Genomic DNA, 27,303 nt, shown 5'->3' with positions numbered 1-27,303 from the left:
GGGAGACATCACGCTCCTGTGGAGCTGTGAGGCTTGGAGAACCTGCTGCTGTCACATCTGGATGCTTCATCCTTTCTCTGGGTGTTGTGTTTGATGTTATTGCAGCACGAAACAGGGCGAGATTCCCGCCCCTTCCAAGTGCTGAAATGTAGGTGCTCACACCCCAAGATTTGGCTGCTGCAGCCAGAACACTTTGTTCCTGTAACTCAGCCATCTCCATGTAAATCATCTGCTTGGTCCAAGGCAGGCCCATGTGTCCTGCTCAGCCCTTCCTGCAGGGATGCTCCATCCCACGATGGGGAAGGGCAATAGTGTGTTATCCTGCCACAAATCAGCTTGAAAAAAGGTCCTGAGGGCCAGCAGAGCGTGACACAACTCGTGGACAGCAACAATCATGATTTTCCCTGCTTGCAACAGCACCTGTGGCAGTTGCAGAGGAACCCCAATGGCTCCATGTGTTTACTCCTAACCTGTGCTGATTTCTCCTGCTCAGCACTGGCCAGAGGTTGCCCTTTCATCCTTCATTTGAACAGCAGAAAGAATTTCTTCCAGCAGCTTCCTATTGTTCAAACATTTGGCTCTTTCCAGGGTTTCAAACCGGAGTGGAAATACATCTGGTTTAGGCAGAATTGGTACGAATGAGTAGCTGCACCCAAAATCTGATGCAGGGAGGCAGGTTGAAGCCTCTGCTCAGGAAATACAAGCAGCTGGAGAATGAAATAAGGAGACTTCATTCCATTCAGCAGTAAGGGCTGGTCCTTGGAGTAGGAGAAATAGGGACCAGCTTTCCTGCTGCCTGGTCCCAGCTCCACGGGGACGTGCTCCACACCACGGGCAGAACCATCACTGTGCCTGGTGCTTCCTGTCCTTCCAGCCCGAGTGATGAGTTTAACTGGAGCAATCGGGATTGTTCCAAAGGTTTGGAAGCCCAGTTTCTTTAGGTGGCGGAGCTGGGCACTGATTCATTGACTCATGAGGTTTTAAAACCCCAGCCTTCATCCCTCATGGCGCCATCCCAAGCCAGATGCCCTCGCTCAGCCCGTGGCCGGCGTGCCCAGCTTTCTGCTCAGCCGCGTTCCCGGTGCTTGGCAGAGGCTCTGTGTGCCCAGGAGATGCCCCCCAGCCTTTTGCCTGCCAGGGTGGGGTGTGGTGACTCTTCTCTCTGTCCCAGGGTCTCCCTTTGCCCGCGCCAGTTTGAAGAGCGGGAAGAACGAGAGCTCGTCCTACTTCAGGAGGAAAGAGAAGATGTTCCGGTTCTTCATCCGGCGCATGGTGAAGGCTCAGAGCTTCTACTGGATTGTCCTGTGTGTGGTGGCCCTCAACACCCTCTGTGTGGCCATGGTGCACTATGACCAGCCGGAGAAGCTCACCACTGCCCTCTGTGAGTACTGGAAGCTCCACCTTTCCCCTGAGGAGATCCACATTTTTGGTCACTCAGGAGCTCTGGGGTTCAGCTTCCCGAGGGTCACCTCAGCACAGGCTCAGAAATGCTTTAGTCAGTGGTTCTAGTAATTCATAAGTCACAGAATCATGGAATTATTTGGGTTGGAAGGGATCTTAAAGATCATCTCATTCAACTCATGGGCAGGGACACCTTCCACTAGCCCAGGTTGCTCCAAGCCCCGTCCAGCCTGGCCTTGGACACTTCCAGGAATCCAGGGGCAGCCACAGCTTCTCTGGGCAACCTGTGCCAGGGCCTCCCCACCCTCCCTGGGAAGAATTCCTTCCCAATATCCCATCTGACCCTGCCCTCTGGCAGTAGGAAGCCATTCCCCCTTGTCCTGTCACTCCAGGCCCTTGCAAATTGTCTCTCTCCATCTTTCTTTAGGATCCCTTCAGGTCCTGGAAAGCCACAAATAGGTCTCCCCAAAGCTTCTCTTCTCCAGGCTGAACAATCCCAATTCTCTCTCAAATCATATTTCCAGTCATTCAATCACACAATTCAGAAGAGATGCCCCAGGGCAGGGTGTTGCTTTGAGATGGGAAAAATATCCCAAAGGTTATTTCAAACTTCAGATTCAACCAGATGTAAATCTTGCAGGAAGAAGGATTTGTTCTGTGTCAGACAGAAAGGAGGGGGAGGTTTCTTTTCCCCTGGGGAAAGGCAGGTTGCTCTGCCCAACCTGTGTCTGCCCAGAGAACTGCAAATTGCTGCCACTTTTATCTGTTCCAGGGGTGGTTCCTGCTGGGGACACAAAGCTCTGCCAGCTCTGGTGTCCCTGGGACAGCACCACATGTGAGACAAAAACCTCTGTCCGTGCTCATAGAACCCCACACTAACTCCCCACAGTTCAGTGATGACTGGCATGGTCTTTAACAGGTTACAACTTTACAGAAGATCCTTTTTTGTTGTGTGGCCTCCTCACCCATGGGGTGTGATCAGGGGGAGGGATGTCACGGTGCCCTCTGTGAAAATGCCTGATGGAAACGACACCAGAGAGAAAATGATACTGTATTTGTGCTACAGCTTTTATTTTCACCTGTGGTCACCTGCCAGTTCAGCTCAGAGAGTTTAGAAGTGCTTCTGAAAGGTGATTTTTTTGTGTGTTGAAAATGGCATCTGGCTTTGTCTCGTGGTGAATAATAAATGGAGGCTTTCTGCCTTCCCAGCCTTCACACCTCCCAGTGCTTCCCTGGGGTCACAGCCTGGCTCACCAAACCTGAGTTAAAGAAATGTGGAAGGTGGAGGATGGACCTTTTTGTGTATTTTGATGAAAGTTGTAGGGTAGGATTCCTGGAAAACTTAAACACACTAAAATTACAACCTAAAAATTCCTGTCAAACTTGTAGAAATTCCTCAGGAGAGAAGGTGGTGACCCTGAAAGTGGGACACTGAGAATTCTCCCTCCTGAAGGGAAGGGATGGGAGTTTGTTTCTGGAAGTCAGAGCCATTTGTTTGGCCACTTCTGCCTCTGTAAAATGGCCAGGAACAAATCCTTTTGTTCAACACTTGATATTGAGACAAGACCAGAGCAGAATTTGTGAAGTAAAACTTCTGAAACGAGAGAACAGAAGACCAGGAAAAAAACCCCAAATATTTCAAAAAGTCTAATCATTTCAGCTTAGATCTTTAAAGATACTTATCTGCCTAATTTTCCTTGATTTCTATCTAAATTAGAGACTTAAATATTTCCTGCCTCAGATCCTTGGGTCTTACCTTATTACAAAGAAGCAAACTTTTGAAGTTTTTTTTTAATAGACCTAAAAGGTCAAGAATACCAACTGCTCTGACATCAAACATGTCCTTATTAATATTTGTTGAAATATTTAATATCATCAGGTAAATGGAGATATAATGAGAGATGCATGAGAAGGACAGGAACTTCTTTCAAGTCTGGGTTTGGCTTTTTGGTTTTTTTGGCAAGATTTAGACTGAAAAGAGAGACAGACTATACAGAGAAGTCAGTCTTGCTTATTCATTACCTAAATTTAACAGAGGAATTAATAAGCCAGATTGGCAGAGTAATTAGAAGTTTGAGGATTAGGATTTCCTCTTGAATTAGGCCTAAATGTCTAGAAAAAACCCCCCACACACTTGAAGTCTTTCAACTCCAAAAAAGAAGGCTTCAGATTTCCAGGACTCAGTTTTGGGAGCACCTCATGCAGTGACTTTTCTCAGAGAACACAAAGAGATCCATGAGCCAGCAAATTCCACTCCATGTTCCTGGGAGAGCTGGAAAGCAGCTTTCTGTCCATTAGAATTAAAAAGGCACCTCCAGGTGGGAAACTTATCTGGGACAGAGGCCACAAATGAGGCTTCCAAGCTACAAAAATAGGGAACATTGAAATAATGTCGTGCCTGGAATCAGGGATTGGGGGGTGTGCCTTTTTTGGGAGCTCTGCAATGGCAATTAGTTGCAGAAACACTTGGGCAGCAAACTTTAATTTCTTGGTGTTGGAGTATCACTGAGCTGAGGGATCCCATGGCCTTTAATTGAATGGAAGAGTCAGAAAATCCCCAAAGAAACTTGGGATTTCTCGGGAGTTCAATTCTCAGCATCCCCCCAGCCAGAGGTGCTTCCTGGGGCTTGTCTTTGCACCACTGTGAGATGATTTCCTTGTAAGACCTGGGAAGGTCTGGAGAGGTGTTTCCCAAATCAATCCCTTAAATTCACCAATAGAAATATCAGTGGCTGCAGATAAACAGTGATGGGACCAGCACTGGAATTGGGGAGGGGCAGCACAGAGGGGGGTCACAGACAAAACCACAATATCCAAGGAATCAGAGGGTTTGTGGATGTTCTTGTACAGGTTTAAGTATTAAACAGGTCTTTAAGTAGGGTGGTACAGGATTAGTGTCTGTGACAGAGAGAATAAAGGCCAGAGATCAAAGAATGGTTTGGGTTGGAAAGGAACTTAAAGATCATCCAGTTCCACTCCCTGCCATGGGCAGGGACACCTTCCCACCTTCCTCTAGCCCAGGGTGCCCCAACCTGGCCTTGGACACTTCCAGGGATGGGGCAGCCCCAGCTTCTCTGGGCACCCTGTGCCAGGGCCTCCCCACCCTCTGATTAAACAATCTTTCCTTAACATCTTATTTAAATCTCCCCATGAATGGCCCTCCTGGAAATTCTAACACACATCAGATCATTTTTGTTCGCTGTGGGGTTTTTTGTTTGTTTGTTTGGTTGGTTTTTGCTTGTTTGGTTTGGGTTTTGTTTTGTTTTGTTTTTTAAGATAAGTTTTCTCCAAGATGAAGCAGAGACACTGTGGGCTCATTCTGGGGGAGATTGTCCCTGGTCTGTCTTATCCATAATGTAATGGAAACTGGGGGAAGAAACCTGTTGTAATGTAATTTTAGACCTAAGAACTTCTGAGAATTGTCTGCTGAAATGGCCTCTAAGTCAAACCTCTTAAATTACAAGTGTCCTGTGCCTCCAAACCCTCCCAAATTTCAGGATGACGAGCTGTGGTTCTGCATTCAAGCCTGTCTTTGTGTCAGTGATGACCTACAGCTTTCTATCTCATTTCCTGAGGGAAAGTTTTCACAGCATCACCTTTCCTGTCCATCTCACCTTCAATATTGAATTCAGGGAATGTTTTAGGCCTTCAGATGTGTGGGACTGGGCTGGTTGTTTTGTTACTGCAATGCTGGAGCTGGCTCCTCTCCCTCCTGCTGGGATAACTCTGCATCACACACACATTTTGAGGGAGCCCAGCTGGGGTTTAGCCCTCGAGGAGTTCTTGAAAACCCTGTTGTGCCCAAGATTCATGCTCAGACCATTAGATATCAGCAGAACAAGGGAGCACAAAACCAGGGGATTTTAAACAGCTCCCGGAAATACTGGGCAAAATCCTTCAACTGTAAGAGTGACAGAGTTTAAAAATGGCTTTAAAGTTAATCCATGAGGAGAAAACTTCACTGCAGAGGAGCAGGACTTGGCTGGTCTGGTGGAGAGCAAGAGAGAAATAAATTCTAATTGTGTTTTTCGTGGAAGGTGCTTAGAAATGAACTGAGGAGGGTTTTTGTGAAGGGCAGCAGCGGGAGAGGAGCGTGGTAAAGTCTGGGAGGATCCTCTAAATCCTGAAACTCTACCCAGGCACCTCTAATTCAATTATACCTGTCCCTCTGGGGACAAGTTTAATTACATTACAAATTAATTTTACTTAAAGAACGGTTGGTAAAAGCCTCCGGGTCTTGCAGTGATTTATTTTTCCCTTGGTCTTTTCTTTTAACTTTTCTGTTTTGAATTGTTCTGATTAGCTTTCCCTGCTTGATATTCCACATCACTACAACTGCTTTGGAAAAAGAGCTGTAGGAGCTTCAGAGAGAGGATTGGGATTTCTTTGGTCTGCCTGAAAGAGCTGATGAGAAATTCTTTGAATTCTTGTGCTGTGATGGATAACAGGACAGGCTTTATGCCCTGTAATTATCCCCAAATTCCATCAGAGATTTTCCTTCTCTGGATGGAAAGGACTGCAGTGCCAAATAGGAATTCTGCCATGCTGCACATGGACACTGCTCACTGAAACAGGGGCCTTGGGTTGAATAACCTGCAGCTCCCTATAAAAGTATATTTTTCATGCAGCCACCCATGATTATCATCCAGAGTGTCTCTTTTCTGATGAACACAATATTTGAAAACAGTTTTTTAGCCATTATGGCCTGGGAATGTCTTCCCTTGCTACACAAGACTGAACCATGTTTTTTGGGCCAATTAGGCCTTTTTTGATTCCCTTCATGAAGCAACTCTGCTTTTTTCTCCAAATAAAACTGCAAATATTCCTGATTGGCTCCCTAATTTGTGACTGTCTAAAAAAAACCCCAGAGTGTGTCTTTTCTGATAAACACAATATTTGAAAACACTTTTTTAGCCATTATGGCCTGAGAACACCTTCCCTTGCCATGTAAGGCTGAACCACGTGTTTAGGTCCTATTAGGTCTTTTTTGATTCCCTTCATGAAGCAACTCTGCTTTTTTCTCCAAATAAAACTGCAGGGATCCTTAAGTGGCTCCTTAATTTATATCTGTCTAAAAGTAAAATCCAGAATGTGTCTTTTGTGATGAACACAATATTTGAAAACATTTTTCTAACCATTATGGCCTGGGAATGTCTTCCCTTGCTACACAAGACTGAACCATGTTTTTTGGGCCAATTAGGTCTTTTTTGATTCCCTTCATGAAGCAACTCTGCTTTTTTTCCCCAAATAAAACTGCAGAGATCCTTAACTGGCTCCTTAATTTATGTCAGTCTAAAAGCAAAACCCAGAATGTGTCTTTTCTGATAAACAAAATATTTGCAAACACTTTTTTAACCATTATGGCCTGGGAATGCCTTCCCTTGCTACACAAGACTGAACCATGTTTTTGGGCCAATTAGGCCTTTTTTGATGCTCTTCATGAAGCAACTCTGCTTTTTTCTCCAAATAAAACTGCAAATATTCCTGATTGGCTCCCTAATTTGTGACTGTCTAAAAAAAACCCCAGAGTGTGTCTTTTCTGATAAACACAATATTTGAAAACACTTTTTTAGCCACTATGGCCTGAGAACACCTTCCCTTGCCATGTAAGGCTGAACCACGTGTTTAGGTCCTATTAGGTCTTTTTTGATTCCCTTCATGAAGCAACTCCTTTCTTCTCCAGATAATGCTGCAGGGATCCTTAAGTGGCTCCTTAATTTATGTCAGTCTAAAAGCAAAACCCAGAATGTGTCTTTTCTGATGAACACAATATTTGAAAACATTTTTTTAACCATTATGGCCTGGGAATGCCTTCCCTTGCTACACAAGACTGAACCATGTTTTTGGGGCCAATTAGGTCTTTTTTGATGCTCTTCATGAAGCAACTCTGCTTTTTTTCTCCAACTAAAACTCCAGGTATTCCTGCTTGGCTCCCTAATTTATGTCTGTATAAAAAAACCACGAGTGTCTCTTTTCTGATAAACAGACTATTTGAAACCAGTTTTTTAGCCATTATGGCCTGGGAATGTCTTCCCTTGCTATGCAAGACTAAACCATGTCTTTGTGGCCAGTTAGGCCTTTTTTGATGCCCTTCATGAAGCAACTCTGCTTTTTTCTCCAAACAAAACTGCAGGGATCCTTAACTGGCTCCTTAATTTATGTCTGTCTAAAACCAAAACCCAGAATGTGTCTTTTCTGATGAACACAGTATTTGCAAACACCTTTTTAACCATGATGGCCTGAGAACACCTTCCCTTGCCAAAACTCTGTGTTTGGGGCAATTGGGCCTTTTTTGGTGCTGTGGTTGCCTTTGAAGTAGGTGACCAGCTCCCTCTGGATATCCAAACAGAGAATTTGCAAGGAAAAGGCTTTCTGGAGCATATTTATTTATGTCTGCTGAGCATTTCACATCTGCTTGGTCAAAGAGGAGGAAGCTGTGCTTTGAGGTTCTCCTGGTTGGTTTAATGTGTGAGGAGGATGAGGAGAGGAAACCAAAGTGTCAGGCTCAGCACTTGCTTCTAAAGACATTGGACTTGGAGATGGGGCAGAAATGGAATTAATCCCTGGGTGACTGACAAAAAGGAGCTGGGAACTGTCAAACTCAAACACGTGGGGTGATGGGATGTAATGTGTGTTGGCCTTTGCCAATAGCACAAATCTGAAATGAAATTAGACTGTTTGTAGCAAACTTTTCCTCCTTAAATCACATCACAAAATGCTTCTGCTTAAGGCAGATTGGATTACATGTGGGGTCTGAATACCAGGAGGTCCAAACAACAAAATTGCTTTTCCAATTACATAGGCAGGGCCATCTCAGAAGGAACTGTGTGTCTGATCCTTCTGCTGCAGCAGCTGATTCACTGAGTCAGTCCCTTCTGCCCGAGGAGTTCTCTGGCTCTGTGTTTTCCTTGCCTTCATCCCTTGTCCTCACTGGGCTGTGATTTGTAGCATCTGGTACCTGCTGAGATGCAGCTCCTGCTGCCAGTTCTGAGCTCTGATCCTGATGGGATCCATCAGCTGTGAAAGGACGAGTGGGGCTCTTTCAAGAGCAGCAGAAGGAAATTGCCTTTTGAGATGCTCTGAGTTTTAAACATTTCCCCTCGTCTTTATTTTATTTCTTTTTAACATAACCAAAGATTTCTTGGCTCTGTTTTGCTTAGAAAGGCCATTTCCCAGCTCTTTTCTCCTCTGATATTCTGGTTTTGCACGTGTGTTTGCAGGGTGTGTCAGTCTGATGATGGAACATTGCACTTGCTGATACCTGGTTTTATTCAGCCTTCTGCTGGATGGGTGACTGACCATTAATCCTTGTTTCTTTTATCCTTTTGAAATGGTGATAATTGGCAAAGTGCACTGGGACCTGCTGGTGAGAATTACACTTAAAAAACACAAGGATTTTTGTTACTCTGTGGAAGAAAATGGGGTGGCCCTGACATGTAACTCTGAAAGGTGAGTTTGGTGGACAAAGAGGGTGAAAATGTCCTGCCAGACTGAGCCATGACACAGGTGGAGGCTGTACTGTGCTTTCTGTAGGATCTACAACCTCTCCCTGTGATTTTTTATCAGCTAATCAAACACCGACTTCAAAGCATTGGTTTGACACCAATCCTCGGGATTGGGAGACTTCCCATGGAAGTCATTCCAATGACACCATTGGGCTTGCTGAGCTCTGCTGAGTGTGAAACCAAAGTCCCTCTCCAGCTCTCCTGGAGCCCCTTTAGGCCCTGGAAGGGGCTCTCAGCTCTCCCTGGAGCTTTCTCTTCTCCAGGTGAACCCCCCCAGCTCTCCCAGCCTGGCTCCAGAGGGGCTTCAGTCCTTGGAGCATCTCCATGGCCCCCTCTGGATTTGCTCCAACAGCTCCTCCTGATGTTGTTCCCCAGGGCTGGAGGGGTCTCACTGAGCAGAGAGATGGACATTTGGATGGATTGCCAGCATAATTATGGATAATTCCCTACTCTGGGATCCCTTGTATTAGAAACAACTGTTTTCTCACTGAGTTGTTGCAGCTGATGCCAGAAAGGAGAGACAAGTTGGTGCAGGGGTGACCAGGCTTCCCCTGGCAGGTTCCAAGCTCCAAGTGAGATGGAGCTGTGCTGCTCCTCCATGTGACCCTGAGATCCAGAGGATGGAGCTGCCTCTAGGCAGGAAAAAGGCTGAGAACTTTGCAGATCTCCTACTTTGTCATCTTATTCCTCCAATGTGAACACTCTGCCCTTATATTCTCCTTTAATGACATTGCTCCTGCTTTCAAGGACAGGAGGTGACACAGTACAATTAATCCTCTCCTGGTATTTCCTCCCCTTGTGCAAAGGTTGGGAGAAGTGTCCTTGCAGGCTCCTCACTGAGGTGTTAATAAAACCTTTCTCATGTCACTAAAGCTTCCTGCATTTCAGTTCACTTTATGCCCATGATATTCCAGGACTGTCTGTCATTTAAGACTTAACCCCCCTTTTTATTGGTTGCTAATTGAAGCTGTATTTTCCAAGCAATGTCCAAAGACACCCAGCAGTGCAAAACGGGCCCTGGGCCAACTGTGCTCACTCCACTTCAACGTGGAGGGTGAGGGTGGAGGGAAATCCAGGCACTTTGGAAGGACCCTCATTCCCTCCTCACACTCATCAGCTGAAGCCACATGTTGCAGGAAGTCATGGAATGATAAAATCATGGAATAACAAAATCATGGAATACCTTTGGTGGGATCCACAAGGACCATCCAGTCCAGCCCCTGGCCCTGCACAGACACCCCAACAATCCCACCCTGTCCCTCAGAGCGTTGTCCAAACCCTCCTGGAGCTCTGGCAGCCTTGGGGCTGTGCCCACTGCCCTGGGGAGCCTGGGCAGTGCCCAACCACCCTCTGGGGGAAGAACCTTTTCCCAAAATCCAGCTTAAACCTCCCCTGGCACAGCTCCAGCCATTCCCTGGGTGCTGTCCCTGCTCACAGGGATTGGAGCTGCCCCTCTGCTTCCCCACTTTACAAAGCCCTGGAATTCAGGATTATCCAGCTGAAAATTCCCTTGTTGCTATTTCTATCCATCCCCCCTTGCCTGTCCATGTGCACCTTGGAGAAAAGTTTGGCTCCATCTTGTCTTTATCATTCCTGGACTCGTAAAACTGAAATTCCAGGAGACTTTGCTGCTCCAACATCCAGGAGCCTCCTGTGCTGCACTGAGAGAGGTGACTGATCTCCACCCTTTGAGGTTTGATTCTTTTCTTCATCTCTTTTCCAGAGAGAGAGAGGTTTGCCTTATTCTACTGGGTTGGTTTTGGTACTGGAGGTGTTTTTTGTGCCTTTTTTTTTGTTTGTTTTTAACGTTTTACTCTTGCTGCTGCTAATTGGCCTCCAGATCCAAACTTAAAATGCCAAAGGTGGTATTTTCTGTAGCTTCAAGTCCTGAAAACTTTAGAAATTGAAGTCTCCAGCCCTTTGTTTCATCACGGGTGATAAATTTTCCCATCAAAAGCTTCACAGCTTATTTGCCTGCGATATGTGAAGCCAAAGGAAACAGAACTTGTTCTTCCACAGTTACAGGGCTATAAAGGCATAATAAAAATAAATGTGGTAACAGTAGACACAACACCTCTGAATATGAGCCCTCAGAGTCAGCAGTTCTGTTGGGTAGGAAGGTATTTTTATCAGCAGAGGATGTCACAGAAACTCAACACCCCACACCCAAAAGTGTCCATCTCTTGTGAGTACAGAAGGCCCAAACACATCACTGCAAAACATTATCTGTGCAATTAAATTAGACCTTTGGAAAGAGTAGATCCAGAGGTTTCCTTTGAAATTCCTTTATAAAAACAGTGAGCATATTATTTAATGCTCATGCCACCATCCCACAGCACAGCTCCTGAAGGCTGCCCACAGCTCATGGACACACAGAAATAATGATGGGAAACTCTCCTCTGGGTCTTGTTTGCCATTGCAGAGGGATTTTCTTCTGCCAGGAGTCACTCTGGGTTGTGCAAAAATACCATTGTTCCCCACCTGAAGGGATCTGCCCACCGAGGTCTCATGGACTAATTTAATCTCTTGTTCCCTGTTTCCAGATTTCGCAGAGTTTGTTTTCCTGGGGCTGTTCCTTACTGAGATGTCTTTGAAGATGTATGGACTGGGGCCAAGGAACTACTTCCACTCTTCATTCAACTGCTTTGACTTTGGGGTGAGTAAGATGAATCACAGAAGACTTTGGGTTGGAAGGGAACTTAAAATCATCCCTTCCACTGTCCCAGGTTGCTCCAAGCCCCATCCAACCTGGCCTTGGACACTTGCAGGGATGGGGCAGCCACAGCTTCTCTGGGCAACCTGTGCCAGGGCCTCCCCACCCTCACAGGGAAGAATTCCTTCCCTCATCTAGTCTAAGCATGAAACCATTCCCTCTTGTCCTGGCACTCCATGTCCTTGAAAAAAGTCCCTGTGTGGCTCTCCTGTCATCCAGCAGGATGGGCATTCCAGGGTGGGTGTGGCAATCCATGGGAAATGGTTCTGGGAGTGTTTCTTCTGCAGGGAGCAATGGTTGCATAAATTAACTGCAGTTAAACACATTAAGCTTCCTCTCCTTATCATCCCTTTATGAGGCAAAGTGACAGCTGGGGGTTCCATTTCCTCAGCAGACTCCAGGGTGTACCAATGCTCTGACTGCTGGGAGATTCTCCCTCCCATTTAAATGAGGTGATTGAAAGACAAAAAAAAGGCAAAAAATCCACACATCTTCCTGCTCATCTCCTCTGTCAGCCCTTGAACCCTCAAGATGCACAGGCAGCTCTTTGCAGTGCCCAGAAGGAGAAGAGTAAACCTGGGATTTGTGACAGGAAGGCAATAACTCACATCCAGAATCACAGAATCACAGAATCAGCTGGGTTGGAAGGAACCTCCGAGATCATCCAGTCCAACCCTTGATCCAACCCCGCTGTGGTTCCCAGCCCATGGCACTGGTGCCACATCCAGTCTGTCCTTAAACACCTCCAGGGATGGAGAATCCACCACTTCCCTGGGCAGCCCATTCCAATGGCTGAGCACCCTCTCTGCAAAGAAATTCTTCCTAATATCCAGCCTTCCCTGGCACAACTTAAGACCCTGCCCTCTTGTCTTGCTGATGGTTGCCTGGGAAAAGAGACCAACCCCCCCCCGGCTCCCCCCTCCTGGCAGGGAGTTGCAGAGAGTGAGAAGGTCTCCCCTGAGCCTCCTCTTCTCCAGGCTGAGCCCCCCCAGCTCCCTCAGCCTCTCCTCACAGCACTTGTGCTCCAGACCCTTCCCCAGCCTCGTTGCCCTTCTCTGGACCTGCTCCAGCCCCTCCATGTCCTTCCTGAACGGAGGGGCCACAACTGGGCACAGTCCAGGCTCAAACTACAGCTCTGAAGTGTGAATAGTGGGGCTGCTTTTGGCTCCATCTAACAAAGACCACGGCGTGTGGATGGTAATTTATTCATTAAAAGCTATTAGGCTGTAATCTGTCCTCACAGAGGATAACTTGGCTCCTCTTATCTTTGGCGTGGGCAGAGCAGGATTGGGGCTGGGAGGTTTCTGTACCAAAGCAGATATGAAGCTCTCGACACAGCCAGGGGCAAGGGGACAACAGTTCAGGTCGCTGTGCACGTCATCCAGCCCTGCTCTCTAAGATTCAGTCTGCTGGTTCTACTCTTTGTCTGCCAGAGTGCTGGGAGTGACTCTCCTGCCCCACGGAGCAAAATTCCCACGAGGGAGGAGGAATTCTCACCTTCAGTTAGTGACCTCTCCTCAGTCCAAGGCTACAAGTAGAGCCAACTCACTCTCTTCTTGGCTAGAAAGCTCAGAGAGAACTGACTTTGAGATGAAAGCCCCCACCCCAGGGATCACCTGTGTGGGAAAAATCCCTCTTTTAAATGTAGAAAGACGGCACAAACTCAGGGAACAAAGAAACAAGGAAGAATTTATTCAGTGTGCCGGGTCTTCCTCTCATTGAATTTCCAGGGAAAAAGACCCTTTGGGTTTAAATTCCATACATTTTATAGTTTCACAATATCCCACCCTTTTTCAGATAATATATTCATTTTTGCCTAAAAAGGTTTCTTTTCTCTGAAAAGGGACTTTCCCTTTATTCCAGTTGGCTGCGAGCCATCCCCTGTCGAAGATGATGGATCTTCCCTTGTTCTTAGCTCAAAGAGAAAAGGAACCTCGGGTACAACATGGCCCCAAAAGATTTTAATTTTTAAGAACTTTTGCATTGCCCTTATCAGGCTGAAAAGGACCCTGATACCCAGATTCAGTCTGTGGAACTTGGATATCTCACAACTTTATCTCACTTTATATATATATATAAATATACATATATTTATATATATATATAAAAAAGTATTTTTATTTCTCATAATATAAAAACTGTATTTTTATTTCTCATAATATAAACCCCATATTTTTATTTCTCATATCACTGCCTTGTTTAAATTCCCTGATAACAGGCTGATGTCTTTCACCAATGGCTTAGGTGAGCTCCAAGCTGGCTGCGAGTTTCCTTGGATCCCTGTGTCCGGGATGCTCCCTCCACATCCAGCCCTTGCACCTGCCAGTCAGGGACAGGTGATTTAGGAGCTTGCACTCAGCCAAAGATAACCCCCCCAGTGTCTCTCTGTGTTTGTGCAGCGCTGGCAACGAGCTCTGTGAGTGTTTCCCAGGAGGTTCAAGCTGTTGATCTGTTTTTAATTCTTCCTCCTTCGGAGAACCCACAGGGATCCTACTTCTGGCTCTGTTTCTTCCTCCTCACCCACCTTCCAGCCCCCAGAATTAATTCGGCGGCTTCACCCCCCCCTCCCCGAACATCACCCAGCTCTGTAGCCAGTTTAGTCTGACAAACCATCGAGACGAAACCATTCAAATGCAAAAAGCGAAACAACAAATCAGAGCAACATCAGCCTTGGGAGCATCAGTCCAGAGGGGTCTCCTGTGAAACAGGCTCCCAGGAGCCCCGCTGAGATGCCGAGATAATTAATTATCAGTGTAACTCGTGGAAGGTCCAAGGGAAGGGTTTTGCTGATTCACGAGGGATTCCCAAGAGTGAGAGACTGTGGGAGAGAAGTTTTAGCTCCTTCTTTTTCGGATGGGACAAAAGGGACGAGCAACTGCCGCGTACCTGAATTTTTTTGAAGCTCGGGGCACAGCGTTTCTTGCAGGTGTCAGCCCCAGCCCTGGCTCCCTGCTAACATTCCCTCCCCCAGCACAAACCAGCTGCTCGCTGGGTTCTGCTGAGCGTGTTTATGGCGTGTTTTGCCCACCCGGGGACAGTGGGAGCTCTGAAAGGCCGGTTAATGGGAGCAATAACAGCAATTGGCAGCGAAATGCCTGTTTTATCTTATTAACTGTGCAGCAACCTGCGTGGAGATAATTGCCCTTCCCAGCTGTGCTTAACCCGTTGCTGCTTTGTCCTTTTGGTAATGAAGGATATCTCAGAAGGTTTTGTTTCCATCGCTCCGGGTTAATTCCCTGCGTCCTTAAACCCCCCCAGCCAAAACAAACCGGGACTTAAAAAAATCCACCTCGATTTGGGACGACTTTGTCAATCCCCCGAGGCAGCTGGTTGGATGTGTGTGCTGGAGGCTTTGCCGGGTCTCACAACAGCAATTGCTTTAATTGCCCTCCTAAACACTCTCAGCTGCCAGAAGTTTCTGGTGGATGTCACCCGGAGCTTCGCTGCTCTGCTGCAGGTGGAGGTTTTTGGTCCTTCCGATGGGCAGGGAAGGATCCAGGGCAGTGCCCCCCTGCATCTCTGCACGGACCCACTGTGTGGGGTGGGAAAACGAAGTGTTGGCATTTGCAGTTGAGCCAGTGTTAAAAAAATACAATAATAAAGCACAGTGTCATTCCAAAAAGGTTATTTTAAGGCAGTTTGATTGCTGGAGAAAAAGCAACAAGTTCCTGACTCTGTATAGGAGATCCCAATGTGTTCTGCTGCTGGGTATTGCCCTTTTTCAGTCTGGGCTGCAGAAAGTTGGGATAAGGATTTCCAGTGGTAAAATTAGGGATTTCCAGTGCCCTTGGCCAATTTATGATTTTCCTGAAGTTTTCCTAAGAAAACCATCACAGCCTGAGCTCTGATTCCTGGGCTTTCCTCAGCCTCACAACGGAGAAATAAGGAGAAGTTTTGCCTTATGTATGTTAAAAAAACAACCTTCTTCTTGCAGGTCATCGTGGGGAGTATATTTGAAGTTATTTGGGCTGCAGTGAAACCAGGAACCTCCTTTGGCATCAGTGTATTGAGGGCACTTCGACTGCTGAGGATTTTCAAAGTAACAAAGTAAGTCCAGCTCCCTTTTCACTCTCACAGCAGCCTTCTAGCACCTCATGAAATCTGGATTACCAACCCCACAGCAAGGAGGAGTGGTTTGGTTGATATTTTTATTTATTGTTATATATATTTATTGTGATATATTTATATTTATAAAAATAAATAAATAAATAACCAGAAGTTGAAGAGAAAAAAAACCCCAAAAATGCCCCAAACCCCTGTTTTTGCTGGCACAAAAGCCCTGTCTGTCCTGACATGCCATTAGGATGGTCCTGATAGGAGCAGAAGGGAACTGCAGATGCAGAATTGCCTTTTTCCTCAGCTGGGCAATGGGAGTTTCTGGCAGCTGGAAATTTTGGGAGTTCCTGAGCCTATATTTGCATCCAGAAAGATTTTTAACAGCCCTTTTTTCCCCCCCAGCCTCGTGTACAGGCTTTTCTGCCCTTGGGCAGAGGGTTCCACAGTGTAATGATGGGCTGCAGGAAAATATCCTTTTTTTGCTTTGTTTCTAAGCTTGTTTAAAACAAACCCCTCGTTATGTTACCCCTCATTATGCTCTTGTGGTAAAAGAAACAAATTCCTTATTGACTCTCTAAGTCCCATCAGCTGCTCACTGTCCTTATCTGCTGCTCCTGAAGGATTTGGGAACTGGAAAACCAAATACCCTGGGTATTGCTGGCTGCTAAATCCTGGTGCCTGAGCCCCTGTGTTGACACAAACAGGCAGAGTTTTGCTGCTGCCTGTGCTGTGTCTGCTCTGGGCACGTCTGGGAGGTTGAATTTTCCCTGGAGTGGTGTTGCCACAGCTTTTCCCTTGTTTTTGTGCTCCTGCCTCACATTAATGTGCTCTGGCATCAGCAAACAGCTCCTGTGCCATTTAGAAACCCATCTAGAGCCATTTCTGCAGGCTTTCCAAGCCCTGGTGTGCAAACTGATGACACATTTAGGTGCCCCTGCTGTTGTTTTCCACCTGATTTTTTTTCCACCGTTGCCTCCTCGGCTCTCCCTTCTTTCCATCACTCCCTTAACTCTCCTTGGCTTGAAGTAACAGGAGGAGGAGTAAGAACTCCTGCCAAAAACACCCCTCCTGCACAACTGCCTGAAATAAATAAGGCCCATTGGAACAAACCAACCACTGAAAGTCACCAGGTGCTTTGGCAGCTGTTTGAGGGCCCAGGTTTTGTTGGCTCTGGGGGGTTTGCTGGTTTGTACCTGTTAAGGGTTGTGCAGATCCCAGATTTGTGTGTGATGCAGTGTCAGCTGTTGTACTCCGGGAAAAAGGGGGTGGAAACATCAAGTTCTGTGATTATCTGGTGAAATAGGTGGGTACCTGCACCAAAAGTGTCACTGTAGTTTACCTTTGCACTAATCTTATGCATGGGAAGCTCCTGGTTTTGTAGGAAATTCAGAGCCATGAATCATCAGCAGATAATTTTATCCCCAGCTACTGAGATTTGCTGTGTCTGATTGTGTGTTGTGCTTTTTCAAAATTCGGGCCATTGTTGGAAGGTAAAATCTTATTTTTTTTGGTGAGTTTTGACTATTCCTTTTAGCCAGCAGGATCAAGGGATGAATCACAAGAAGTGTTTAGGTTGAAAAAGACCTTTAAGACCTTCAAGAGCATCGAATTCAACCATTCCCCCAGCACTGCCAAGGCCACCACTAACCCCTGTCCCCAAGGGCCACAGCCACACAGCTTTTAAATCCCTGCAGGGATGGTGACTCCCCCACTGCCCTGGGCAGCTGTGCCAGGCCTGGACAAGCCTTTCAGTAAAGAAATTTTCCCTGATATCCACCCTAACCCTCCCCTGGCACAGTCTGAGGCTGTTCCCTCTTATCCTACTGCTCGTTCCTTGGGAGAAGAGATTTAAGTTAACAAACCAAGCCCGGGGCTCCCCCTTTCTCAGGACACCAGTGACATTGTCACCCCCCTGATCCTGATGTTCCCTTGACCTGATCATGTGGAATTTTCACCTGACACGACAGGACTGTGCTCGTTGTGTGAGCAGCAGCCACGTCCCTGCGGCTCCCACGGGATGATCCCGCATTATCCCGGGGCTGGAGCTGCACAGCTCAGTCCTCTCATGACTCATGAGAGCCACCAAAGTGCTGCCACCAGGCACAGATTCTGCCCACACTCTCTCATTGCAGCCTTTGCTGTGAGAACACCCTGACCCTCAGGAGTTTCCTGTCTCCTTTTTGCATCTCTTCCATAGGAATTTCTCTCTGCAACTCCCTGCCCTGGTTTATTTTCCCTCTGTGTTCAGCAGAAGCCAATTGCAGTCCCAGAATCCCAGAATATTCTCATTTGGAAGGGACCCCCAAGGATCATTGAGTCCAGCTCTTCAGTGAATGGCCCAAACAGGGGATTGAACCTGACCTTGGTGTTCTTAGAACCAAGTTTGAACCAACTGAGCTAAACTCAATCCTCCTGCTTTGGATAATCAGTGGGATGAGACCTTTTGATTCCTACATCCCAAATCAGTGTGACCATGGACAGCACATCCTGCTTTGGATAATCAGTGGGATGAGACCTTTTGATTCCCACATCCCAAATCAGTGTGACCATGGACAGCAGATCCTGCTTTGAATTATCAATGGGATGAGACCTTTTCAATCCCAGTCTTAAATCACAGTGACCATGGACAGCAAGAGTTAAAAAATGAAATTCTAGCTGGCCTGAAAGGTGCCAGCAGGATCCACCAGGAGGGGATACAGATTGAGAGGGGCTAAAATTCAGCAGGGAGGACAAGGGCAAACCAGCTTCATGTGCTTGTCTTTGCCCTGGCAGAGCTGAACAGGGACTGGCATTGCAGAAATGCAGCTCCTCAGAATATCCTGGTGCTCTGGGTCAGGGTTTGCTGCTAAGCTATTCCAGGACAAGGCAGAGCCTCCAGCTCCCATGGATTTTGGGTCCAGTTGTGCTCCCTGTGAGGTGTGAAGCCCTTGGATGAGGCAGGTTTGGTCTGAAACTGTTGTGTCCAGCAGGGGAGAGCTGTGGGAGCAGCAAACCCTCCCTCTCCAAGGAGAGCAGCCCAACCCCTTTTGCTTTGGGACTGACCCTGGGCAGGTTTGGTTGCAACATTTCCACTGGAGATATTCTCCTGAGAGACCAGAGTTTATCCTGAAACCTCTGTCACTGTATTATGGAAGTCGATTTTCTTGGAATGGGAGTGTAAGATCCTACTTCTCCTGGGATGGAAGTGGTTGCATCACCCCCAGCACAGAGGAACAGGGGGTGGTTCACTCCTCCCAGCTACACCTGGGGGAAGGGAGAGGGGGAAAGCAAAGACAAAGGAAAGGGGATGGTGACTCCAGCTCTTAGCTTCTCTCCCCATCAGCAGATCTGACAAATCCAGGGGCTTCCTTCTGCTGGGGAGCCACAGCCACACTGCAGGAATGAGCTCAGGGTGTGGAGCCATCCCCAAACTGCAGCAGGAGGACACTCAGGGCGGGCATTCAGCTCTGCAGGGCAGCTCCCAGTGCCAGGCAGTGGAAATGAGAGAAGCCAATGGAGAAAAAGAGGGAAAAATTCCTCCCCCATGGCCTCAGACTCCCAACTTTGAGCAGAGGACACGTGAAATGGCTCCAAATCACTCCTTTCCCGCTGCCTGTTCCGACCCTGTTGTTCCACAAGAATCTGGGTCCAAAAGGAGCTCATCAAAGAGCTGCCCAGCTCTTTCTGCATTTCCTGACTCATTAGTTTTCCTAATATAACCCTCCCTGCCTGTTCTCAGCAGGGCAATAAAGCCAGGAAAGAGCTGTTTCCGAGACCCTTCCCAGCACTGCCATCACTGCACATCCCTGCCTGTGGCTGTGCCAGCAGCTGCCTCCGGGCACAGGGGAGGCAAAACCAACCCATCTTCTGGATCTGGCCAGATGTGACTTGGATGTGTCAGTCAGGATTCAGGCTGAGCCTGAATTCCCTCTTGCCACGTTGGAATTATCATCCTGGCTTTGTTCTCTCCAAGGCTCTGTCCTGGACACCTGAATTTCCCCCCACCAAAGGCATGGCTGGGCACTGATGGGGGAGTGAAACTCCTACAGGAACGTTTAAACACGTGGGAATTTAAATCCACTGGTTGATACTGGCGTTGGATGGGTTGGAAGGACACACCACAGAGATGTCCTGGTGGGAAAGAGGTGTTTATTCCTGATTTGTGTGTTATGGAGAGCTGGATTCACTGTTCCCACCTTCAGTGTCACCTTCATGATGTCGATAGACTTTTGACACCCCTGCTGATTCGGGGCATTTTAGTTCTCATCTGGCTGCTGTGCTGGATGAGAAGATGCCAAGAGGTCAAAATCTATCCCAGGAAAGGGGGTAGAGGAGGAACTAATCCACTGCACACAACTCAGTGTGGGTGCACACACACCAAGTGACCGCCTCTGCCCTCAGGATGCTCCAAGAGATTTTCCACTCCATGAGCCGTGTTTTCCAACAGCAGAAGGGAGCTTAAAGAGGCTGATATTCCTTGTCATTCTTCTCCTGTTTTATAATAAGAAAATCATAGAGTCAGGTTGGAAAAGACCTTCAAGATCATCAAGCCCAGCTGTTGGCCAGCACTGCCAAGGCCACCACTGGCCCACGTCCCCAAGAGCCACATCCACAGGGCTTTTAAATCCCTGCAGGGATGGGCACTCCACCACTGCCCTGGGCAGCTGTGCCAATGCCTGACCACCCTTTCCAGGAAGAAATATTGCCTTAATATACAACCTAAACCTCCCCTGGGCCACTTGAGGCCTTTTCCTCTCGTCCCATCGCTCAGGAGATAATTCATATTAGTTTCTCACCAAAGGCTCTTCCCCCACTCACGTTCTCTCTTGGCTGCTCTGATCTCCACCACAGGTACTGGAATTCCCTGAGGAATCTGGTGGTCTCCTTGCTGAACTCCATGAAGTCCATCATCAGTTTGCTTTTCCTGCTGTTCCTGTTCATCGTGGTCTTTGCTCTGCTGGGGATGCAGCTCTTTGGAGGACAGTAAGTCCAATTATTCATCCTGGGGCTGCAGGGCTGGAAGGGTCACATCCTGCTGCACTCTCAGTCTTCCTGGGCTGCTGAGAAGTTTATAGGAAAACAGTTCCTGTTCCAATGTTTTACCTGGAGCTGAACTCTTCCCTAAGAAAGAACAACCCTAATTCAAAGCCCCTTTTGTCATCCCACAGTCCCCACATACCTCCATAAAGAAACAGGCCTGGGGAAGGCATCACTTTTTATTAAGGGAAAGGCAAATCCAGGGTGACAATGTATTTATTCACTTGGAATATTTTTCTGCTGGAAAACATGGTGCTGTTGAATCTGATTATTCTCATTAGAAATGCCACTTGTGGGGAATTTTGCAGCACAAAATATCACAGTATTATCATTTAAACCCCAGCATCGGTTCTGAAACGAAATAACACGGTTTTATTTGGTCTTTTTTTTTTTTTTCCCCTCAGTCAATTGCTATTATATCTTTAAAATATTAAAAAGAAATTATCTACTAAGAGGGTAATTTCAATTTGGGCTTTCGCACCGGAGGACGAAAACTTCTTGGAATGGGTTGCTCGGCAAAAACCATTTGAGATTTGGTTGTTCATTTTAATTGTGGCTGCAAATGAATTTCAAAGCATCCGAATTTTCTCTGGGAATGAGATTGAGTTCCTGCTAATGGTCCTGTTGAGCACCTTCTCAGAGACACCGTGTTCCCTGCTGTGCTTGCCTGGGCTGTTATTGCCAGGTGGAACAAATGCTGCTCCCTGACTGGGTTTCTGGAGCATTCCAGGGGATTAGGAGATGCCTGGGAGCTGCTTGGCCCTCACTGCTCCACTTTTGATTTCTCCTTTCTCTCCAGGTTCAATTTCCAAGACGAAACTCCGACCACGAATTTCGACACCTTCCCCGCCGCCATCCTCACCGTGTTCCAGGTAAAGCCACACCTTGGCCTGGGGCAGGGCTAGAAGAGGAATTCCTGGGCATCTCCTCTTGCTTATGGCAGGCAAAGAGGTGCTCAAAAATCTGTGGGATTTAGGAAAGAAGTCCTTCCTTTTCGCGTGTTTTGCTTCGCTGCTCGATCGACACATCGTTAAAAAAATCAAATTAAAAATCGACGCTGTGGAATTAAAGAAAAGTAGAACAAAAGATTTTTTGCTAGGAAGAAAAAAAAAATTGATAAAATAGGTATTTCTGTGCTGTTCTTAAAGTCTGTGTGTGCCCAGGCTGTTGCCTCCCAGCCCTGGGATGGCAGCTCTGGATCCTGGAATGAGCCAGTGCTTGACCTGCTGCACTTTTGCCATAATTTAATGAGCAGAGAGGCCTGAGGGAGCTGCAGGCAGCAGGGAAATAATGCAGCATTTGGCCCAGTAATAACTCCAGAGAAGTTAATGCTGGGTGAGAATTGCCTTCCACGAGAGAGGCCCCGGCCTCAGGCGGGTTTGGGAGAAGGCAGGAGGGACTCACAGCTCTGGGAGATGCTGGGATTGAAAAGCTTCATTTTGCAGCTGTTTCCTTCCTATCTTTTTTAAATACAATTTTTGTATTTAATTTTACATTTTTTAAATACAATTTTTGTATTTAAAAAAAAAACAATTTAAAAAAACCCCAACAATTGTTTTTTAAAAGCAATCACTTGGGGTGTTTCAGTAAAAGCCGGGGCTGCTGCTCCGTGGGCAGGTGACCCTCCCAGGTCTGTGGAACCCTCATCCCACCCAAATTCCTGGACTCGAGCTGAGGCTTCACCCCTGAGCCCAACTTTCACACAGCTCAGTGAGGTTTAACTCAGGTATTTTGTATTTCAGTGGCATGGCCCAAAAAGGGCAAAAAAAGGGGGGGATTGATGACAGTTTTGGGATTAACACAAAGAATCCAAAAGCAAACGTGCCCTGTGAGCTCTTCCTGTGGGTGTTGCTTCTCCCCCAGCTGGGAGCAGGTTCTGCCCTGACCTCCAGGATCCTGCAAATTAATATTTGCCCAGGATTTGAGTGCTCACCCCAGAAAGGGCTTAAAGATCCAAAAAGGTATTGCCAGCGAGCAGGAACTGAGCCCCAGGCAGGCTCGGGAATGTCGATGGGATTTTGCTTTGGGAATATGGTTGTCCATGAGAATATTTAGCTGAAATATTTCCTTGAGATAAATACCCTGGGGGGTGAAGGAAAATGCTGTTGGGTTTAGGACATTTGTCCAGAATGTCAGAGCTGTGAATTAAAACCAGTAAAACCCATCAGCACTGGATTAACTGAGTGCAGCCTCCCACAGGCATTTGGATGATAATAATAATAATAATAATAATAATAATAATAATAATAATAATAATAATAATAATAATAATAATAATAATAATAATAATAATAATAATAATAATAGCAGTAACAATAATATAATTTTACATTACTTGATTATTATAATTATATACCACACATAATATATTAATAATTATTATATAATATATATCAGGTGCAATATATATTATTAATAACCATTGCATTAATTATATATTGTTATATGATATGATAACAAAACAATAATGTTATTTTTATATTGATTATTATAATGATAATTATATTAGGTTACATAGAATTATATTACTATATTAATAGTTTTTATATAATATACAATTCCATATTATATATATTATAATAATAATATTTATTATGTTAATTATATATTATTATAACAATAGCATTAGTAATCATATAATAAATATAATATTATTATATATTTGTTAAAATATAATAATAATAATAATAATAATAATAATAATAATAATAATAATAATAATATCCCAGAGGCATTTTGATAATCCCTGCTCCTCCTCCTCTGAACTACAAATTTTGGGTCAATGTTTGGGCTTTGGATTCCTTTCTGAAACCTCCCCTTCCACGTGCACACGGGACTGGATCACAGCACACACCGTGCTCTGGCCTTTTCATTTCCCTTTTTTTTCCCCTACCAAACACAAAGACAACTTCCTATTTAGGAATCTGAGCTTCACATCCCACGGGATTGTTTGAATGTGCCAAAAGTAGCTGTTGTTTGGCTGTGCCCCGGCAGGCAAGGGAAGGGCTGCTCTGCCCAAAATGTTCTGTGCCTCAGTCAGTGCTGAGCAGGACTGGCAGGGATGTCACACTCAGTGATGAGCAAGTGAGACTGGTACAAAATTAGCATCAAGGCTTGCTTGAGACTGAGGTGTTTTCATGTGTTCTGATTAATTTTCCTATTATTCATGTATTTGTTAGTCAGTCCCAGGTCAATGTTCAGCTCTGCAGGGCTGGGCTGTGGCTCCTCCTGTCCCTGCACAAGGACACAGGAGGAGCAGAGTCTCTCCAACTTCCCTCATCTCTCCTCTCTCACACAGTGGTTGTTGCTTCTCCTTAGGGGTTGGGGTTGTTTTTTGTGCTTTGTGGCCATCTGGGTCAAACTTGGGAAAACTGGAGAAGAACCTGTATTGTGCCAGCCCTGCAGTGGTGGTGGTGCCCAGTGCCTGGCAGTGGGAGTGGTGCCCATCCCTGTCCCAGCTGAGCAGGGCTCTCCACACCCCTGAGGAGCAGGGCAGGGGTGGGAGAGGTGACAAACCTGCTCCTTGGGTACAGTGTGTGTGGGGTGGGGGGAGCTGAGCAACCCAAACCCTTCTGTAGGAAGGGGATGAGTGGAACTGGAGCTGGCAGAGCTCCCACTCAGGGCATTGGAGCTCAAGAGTTTTCTTAGGATTGTGGGAAGTGCCAGGAACGGTGCTGTTGAAACCCGGTGTCTCTGCATGACTTGAAAATGGAGAGGGGGGAGGAATTGTGCCGGGAGTGACGTGTTGGAATGTGGCTTTTGCTGCTTCTGCCTGGGGGAGAGCCCTTGGGCAGAGCTGGGCAGCAGGCAGGGAACCCAGAAGGGCAGGATCATCCAGTCCAGCTCCTGGCCCTGCACAGACACCCCAGCAATCCCACCCTGGCCCTCAGAGCGTTGTCCAAACCCTCCTGGAGCTCTGGCAGCCTTGGGGCTGTGCCCACTGCCCTGGGGAGCCTGGGCAGTGCCAACCACCCTCTGGGGGAAGAACCTTTTCCCAAAATCCAGCTTAAACCTCCCCTGGCACAGCTCCAGCCGTTCCCTGGGTCCTGTCCCTGCTCACAGGGATTGGAGCTGCCCCTCTGCTTCCCCACTTTACAAAGCCCTGGAATTCAGGATTATCCAGCTGAAAATTCCCTTGTTGCTATTTGTATCCATCCCCCCTTGCCTGTCCATGTGCACCTTGGAGAAAAGTTTGGCTCCATCTTGTCTTTATCATTCCTGGAATGGTAAAACTGAAATTCCAGGAGACTTTGCTGCTCCAACATCCAGGAGCCTCCTGTGCTGCACTGAGAGAGGTGACTGATCTCCACCCTTTGAGGTTTGATTCTTTTCTTCATCTCTTCTCCAGGGAGAGAGAGGTTTGCCTTATTCTACTGGGTTGGTTTTTGCAGCAGGGAGCAGAGATTGGAGGAAGTTGCAGACCCCAGAAGGGTTGCACCTTCACCATCTTTGCATCCCTCTTTTGGACACTCTGAACAGCTTTAGATGTTTTTTTGTGCCGTGGTGCCCCAACTGCCCCCAGCCCGGAGCAGAGCAGGGCAATCCCCTCCCTCGCCGGGCCTGATGCCCCCCATGTGCTCACTCCTTTCCCCTGGGGAGCATTCCCAGATGGCATCACTCTGCCTGGCTCCCCCTGACCTGTAAGTCACCCCCTGTTCTCCTGTCTCCCACCCCTGCAGATCCTGACGGGGGAGGACTGGAATGCTGTGATGTACCACGGGATCGAGTCGCAGGGCGGGGTCCGCTCGGGGATGTTCTCCTCCATCTACTTCATCGTCCTGACGCTCTTTGGGAACTGTATCCTTCCACGGGGGCCCTTCCTGGGCTGCCAGAGAGACCTGGTTTTGTTTCAGTTCTCACCCTTTTGCACTTTTTAAAATGGAATTATTGCTTTTTCTCCTTCCAGCCCCCGGGCTAAGGCGTGTAGGTGAGTTATCCAGGTTGGTGTCGCTCTTCTTATGGCAATGTAAGAAATTTTGATTTGATTTAATTTCATGAAATTTCATTTTAATTGTTACGTTTTACCTTGAGAGTGTCCTACTGTGAGTCAGTTTATGTTTTCCTTGAGAATGTCCTATGTGAGTTACTTTATATTTTACCTTGAGGATGTCCTATTACGAGTTAGTTTGTGTTTTCCTTGAGGATGTCCTGTTATGAGGTGGGAAAAATAACTGAAGTCAGGTCAGAGCAGGACCTCTGTACCTCAGACATCTTCACAGATGGTTTGTGGTTGGTCAGGGAAAGGAAGAGCTGAAATTGGGTTGGTGGGTAGATGAGGCTCCATTCTCTTGGTGCCTTTGTCTCCAGGGCAGCTTAACCAGCTGTGCTGTTCCAAAGGCTGGAAATTATCCTGTCTCCACTTAGTGCTTAAAATTTAATTCTACATCTTGGGTTTCAGGCTCTGGGAGCATTCAGTCGTGGTCCAGGACTTGGCACATGAAGTGCCTGTTTTCTTCTGCTTCAAGATGAAAATCTCTTGAGGGCAAGAAGGAACTGGGGGCTTGTGCCTCCCCCAAAGTGTCCCAGTGTGTCTGTGGGGAACCAGCAGCACTGTGATGTCTGATATGTCCTGACAGGACTAAGCAGGCAAGAACACAGTGACATGGAGATGGGATTTGGGAAGGGAGGACCTATTTTATACAGCACTGAGGCGATTCCCTGATGTCACATCTGGGTGTGATGAGGAGAAGCCGGAGCAGAGGGGCCGTGGTGGCTCTGCCCCTGCTGATGGAATTGCTCTGTGGAATTGCTGCCATTAAGCAGGTTCAGGATCCTTGGTGTGATGTTTGCTGCCTGCAGCCTCAAGCTGGAGTCAGACAGAGCAGCCTCAAAAATGGGACTTTAGAAACTGTCACAGAGACAAAGCACCCAGCTGGTTTGTTTGTTCTGTGAAACAGGGGTGATAACTGAGCCTTGCTGCTCTGCTTGGGGGCCTGCCCAGCAGGGAGAACCTTCTTGCTGGTTACAATCCCAGAGCTCATCTTTCCCTGGTGTTGTTTGGGCTGGCTGGGTACCTGGGAGAGAGGGAGGGGTCGTGGGGGCAACACTTGGGATACAGACAGGGAGCTGTCACCGGGGCTGCTTCAGCTGAGGGCGAGATGACAAGAGATAGGGTGTCTCCAGCCCTTTCCTCTGTCTGAGATCCCCCATTAGCACGAGGAGCAGCGATGGGGAAGAGCAGAGCAGACAGGCAGAGCTGTGCTTGTCACACCAGAGTGTCCCTGGGGGATTTATCCCATTATCCGGCGCTGCCGGAGCCGCAGCGGCCGCGGTGCCCGCCTGGCTGGGCAGCCACGCTCAGACATCCACCTCCCAGCCCCTTCCAGAAACACAGCCCTTGGAAAACTGGGTCAGTGGAGAGCTGGCAGGGAGGGAGAGCTCTAAATCCTCCGGGCTTGGCATTTGAAAATGAGATTAAGCCGTAATCAGGCTTGACAGCACAGCTGAGAGAGAGACTTTACCCTGCGAGCAGCTCCGAGCCAGCATTTTGGAGGGACGGGGTATTAATTCCCTTCCTCACCTTTAATTCAGACAGGCTTCTCCCTTGTCCTTTAGTTTTCATTAAAAGGGAGAGAGCAGGGGGTGTTCAAGGGCAGGCCATAAGGACCTGGC

The 27,303-nt window shown here is 47.1% G+C and overlaps 1 protein-coding gene across 13 annotated transcripts in view; it reads left to right on the top strand.

The window, feature by feature from the left end:
• The window catches only part of CACNA1B (calcium voltage-gated channel subunit alpha1 B), a 317,185-nt gene that overhangs the window by 171,773 nt on the left and 118,109 nt on the right, over nt 1-27,303 (top strand). For all 13 annotated transcript variants that reach the window (XM_064677120.1, XM_064677125.1, XM_064677122.1 and 10 more), the window contains 6 exons: nt 1,172-1,381; nt 11,450-11,562; nt 15,554-15,666; nt 20,506-20,637; nt 21,491-21,563; nt 25,371-25,488. In XM_064677120.1, the coding sequence (XP_064533190.1) occupies nt 1,172-1,381; nt 11,450-11,562; nt 15,554-15,666; nt 20,506-20,637; nt 21,491-21,563; nt 25,371-25,488 (759 nt within the window). The remainder of the gene's footprint in view (nt 1-1,171; nt 1,382-11,449; nt 11,563-15,553; nt 15,667-20,505; nt 20,638-21,490; nt 21,564-25,370; nt 25,489-27,303) is intronic.

The sequence above is a fragment of the Pseudopipra pipra genome, chromosome 20 (assembly GCF_036250125.1).
Source record: "Pseudopipra pipra isolate bDixPip1 chromosome 20, bDixPip1.hap1, whole genome shotgun sequence".
Taxonomy (NCBI): Eukaryota; Metazoa; Chordata; class Aves; order Passeriformes; family Pipridae; genus Pseudopipra; species Pseudopipra pipra.
Note: the sequence above shows the minus strand (reverse complement) of the source record. Positions and strands in the feature narration are given on the sequence as shown.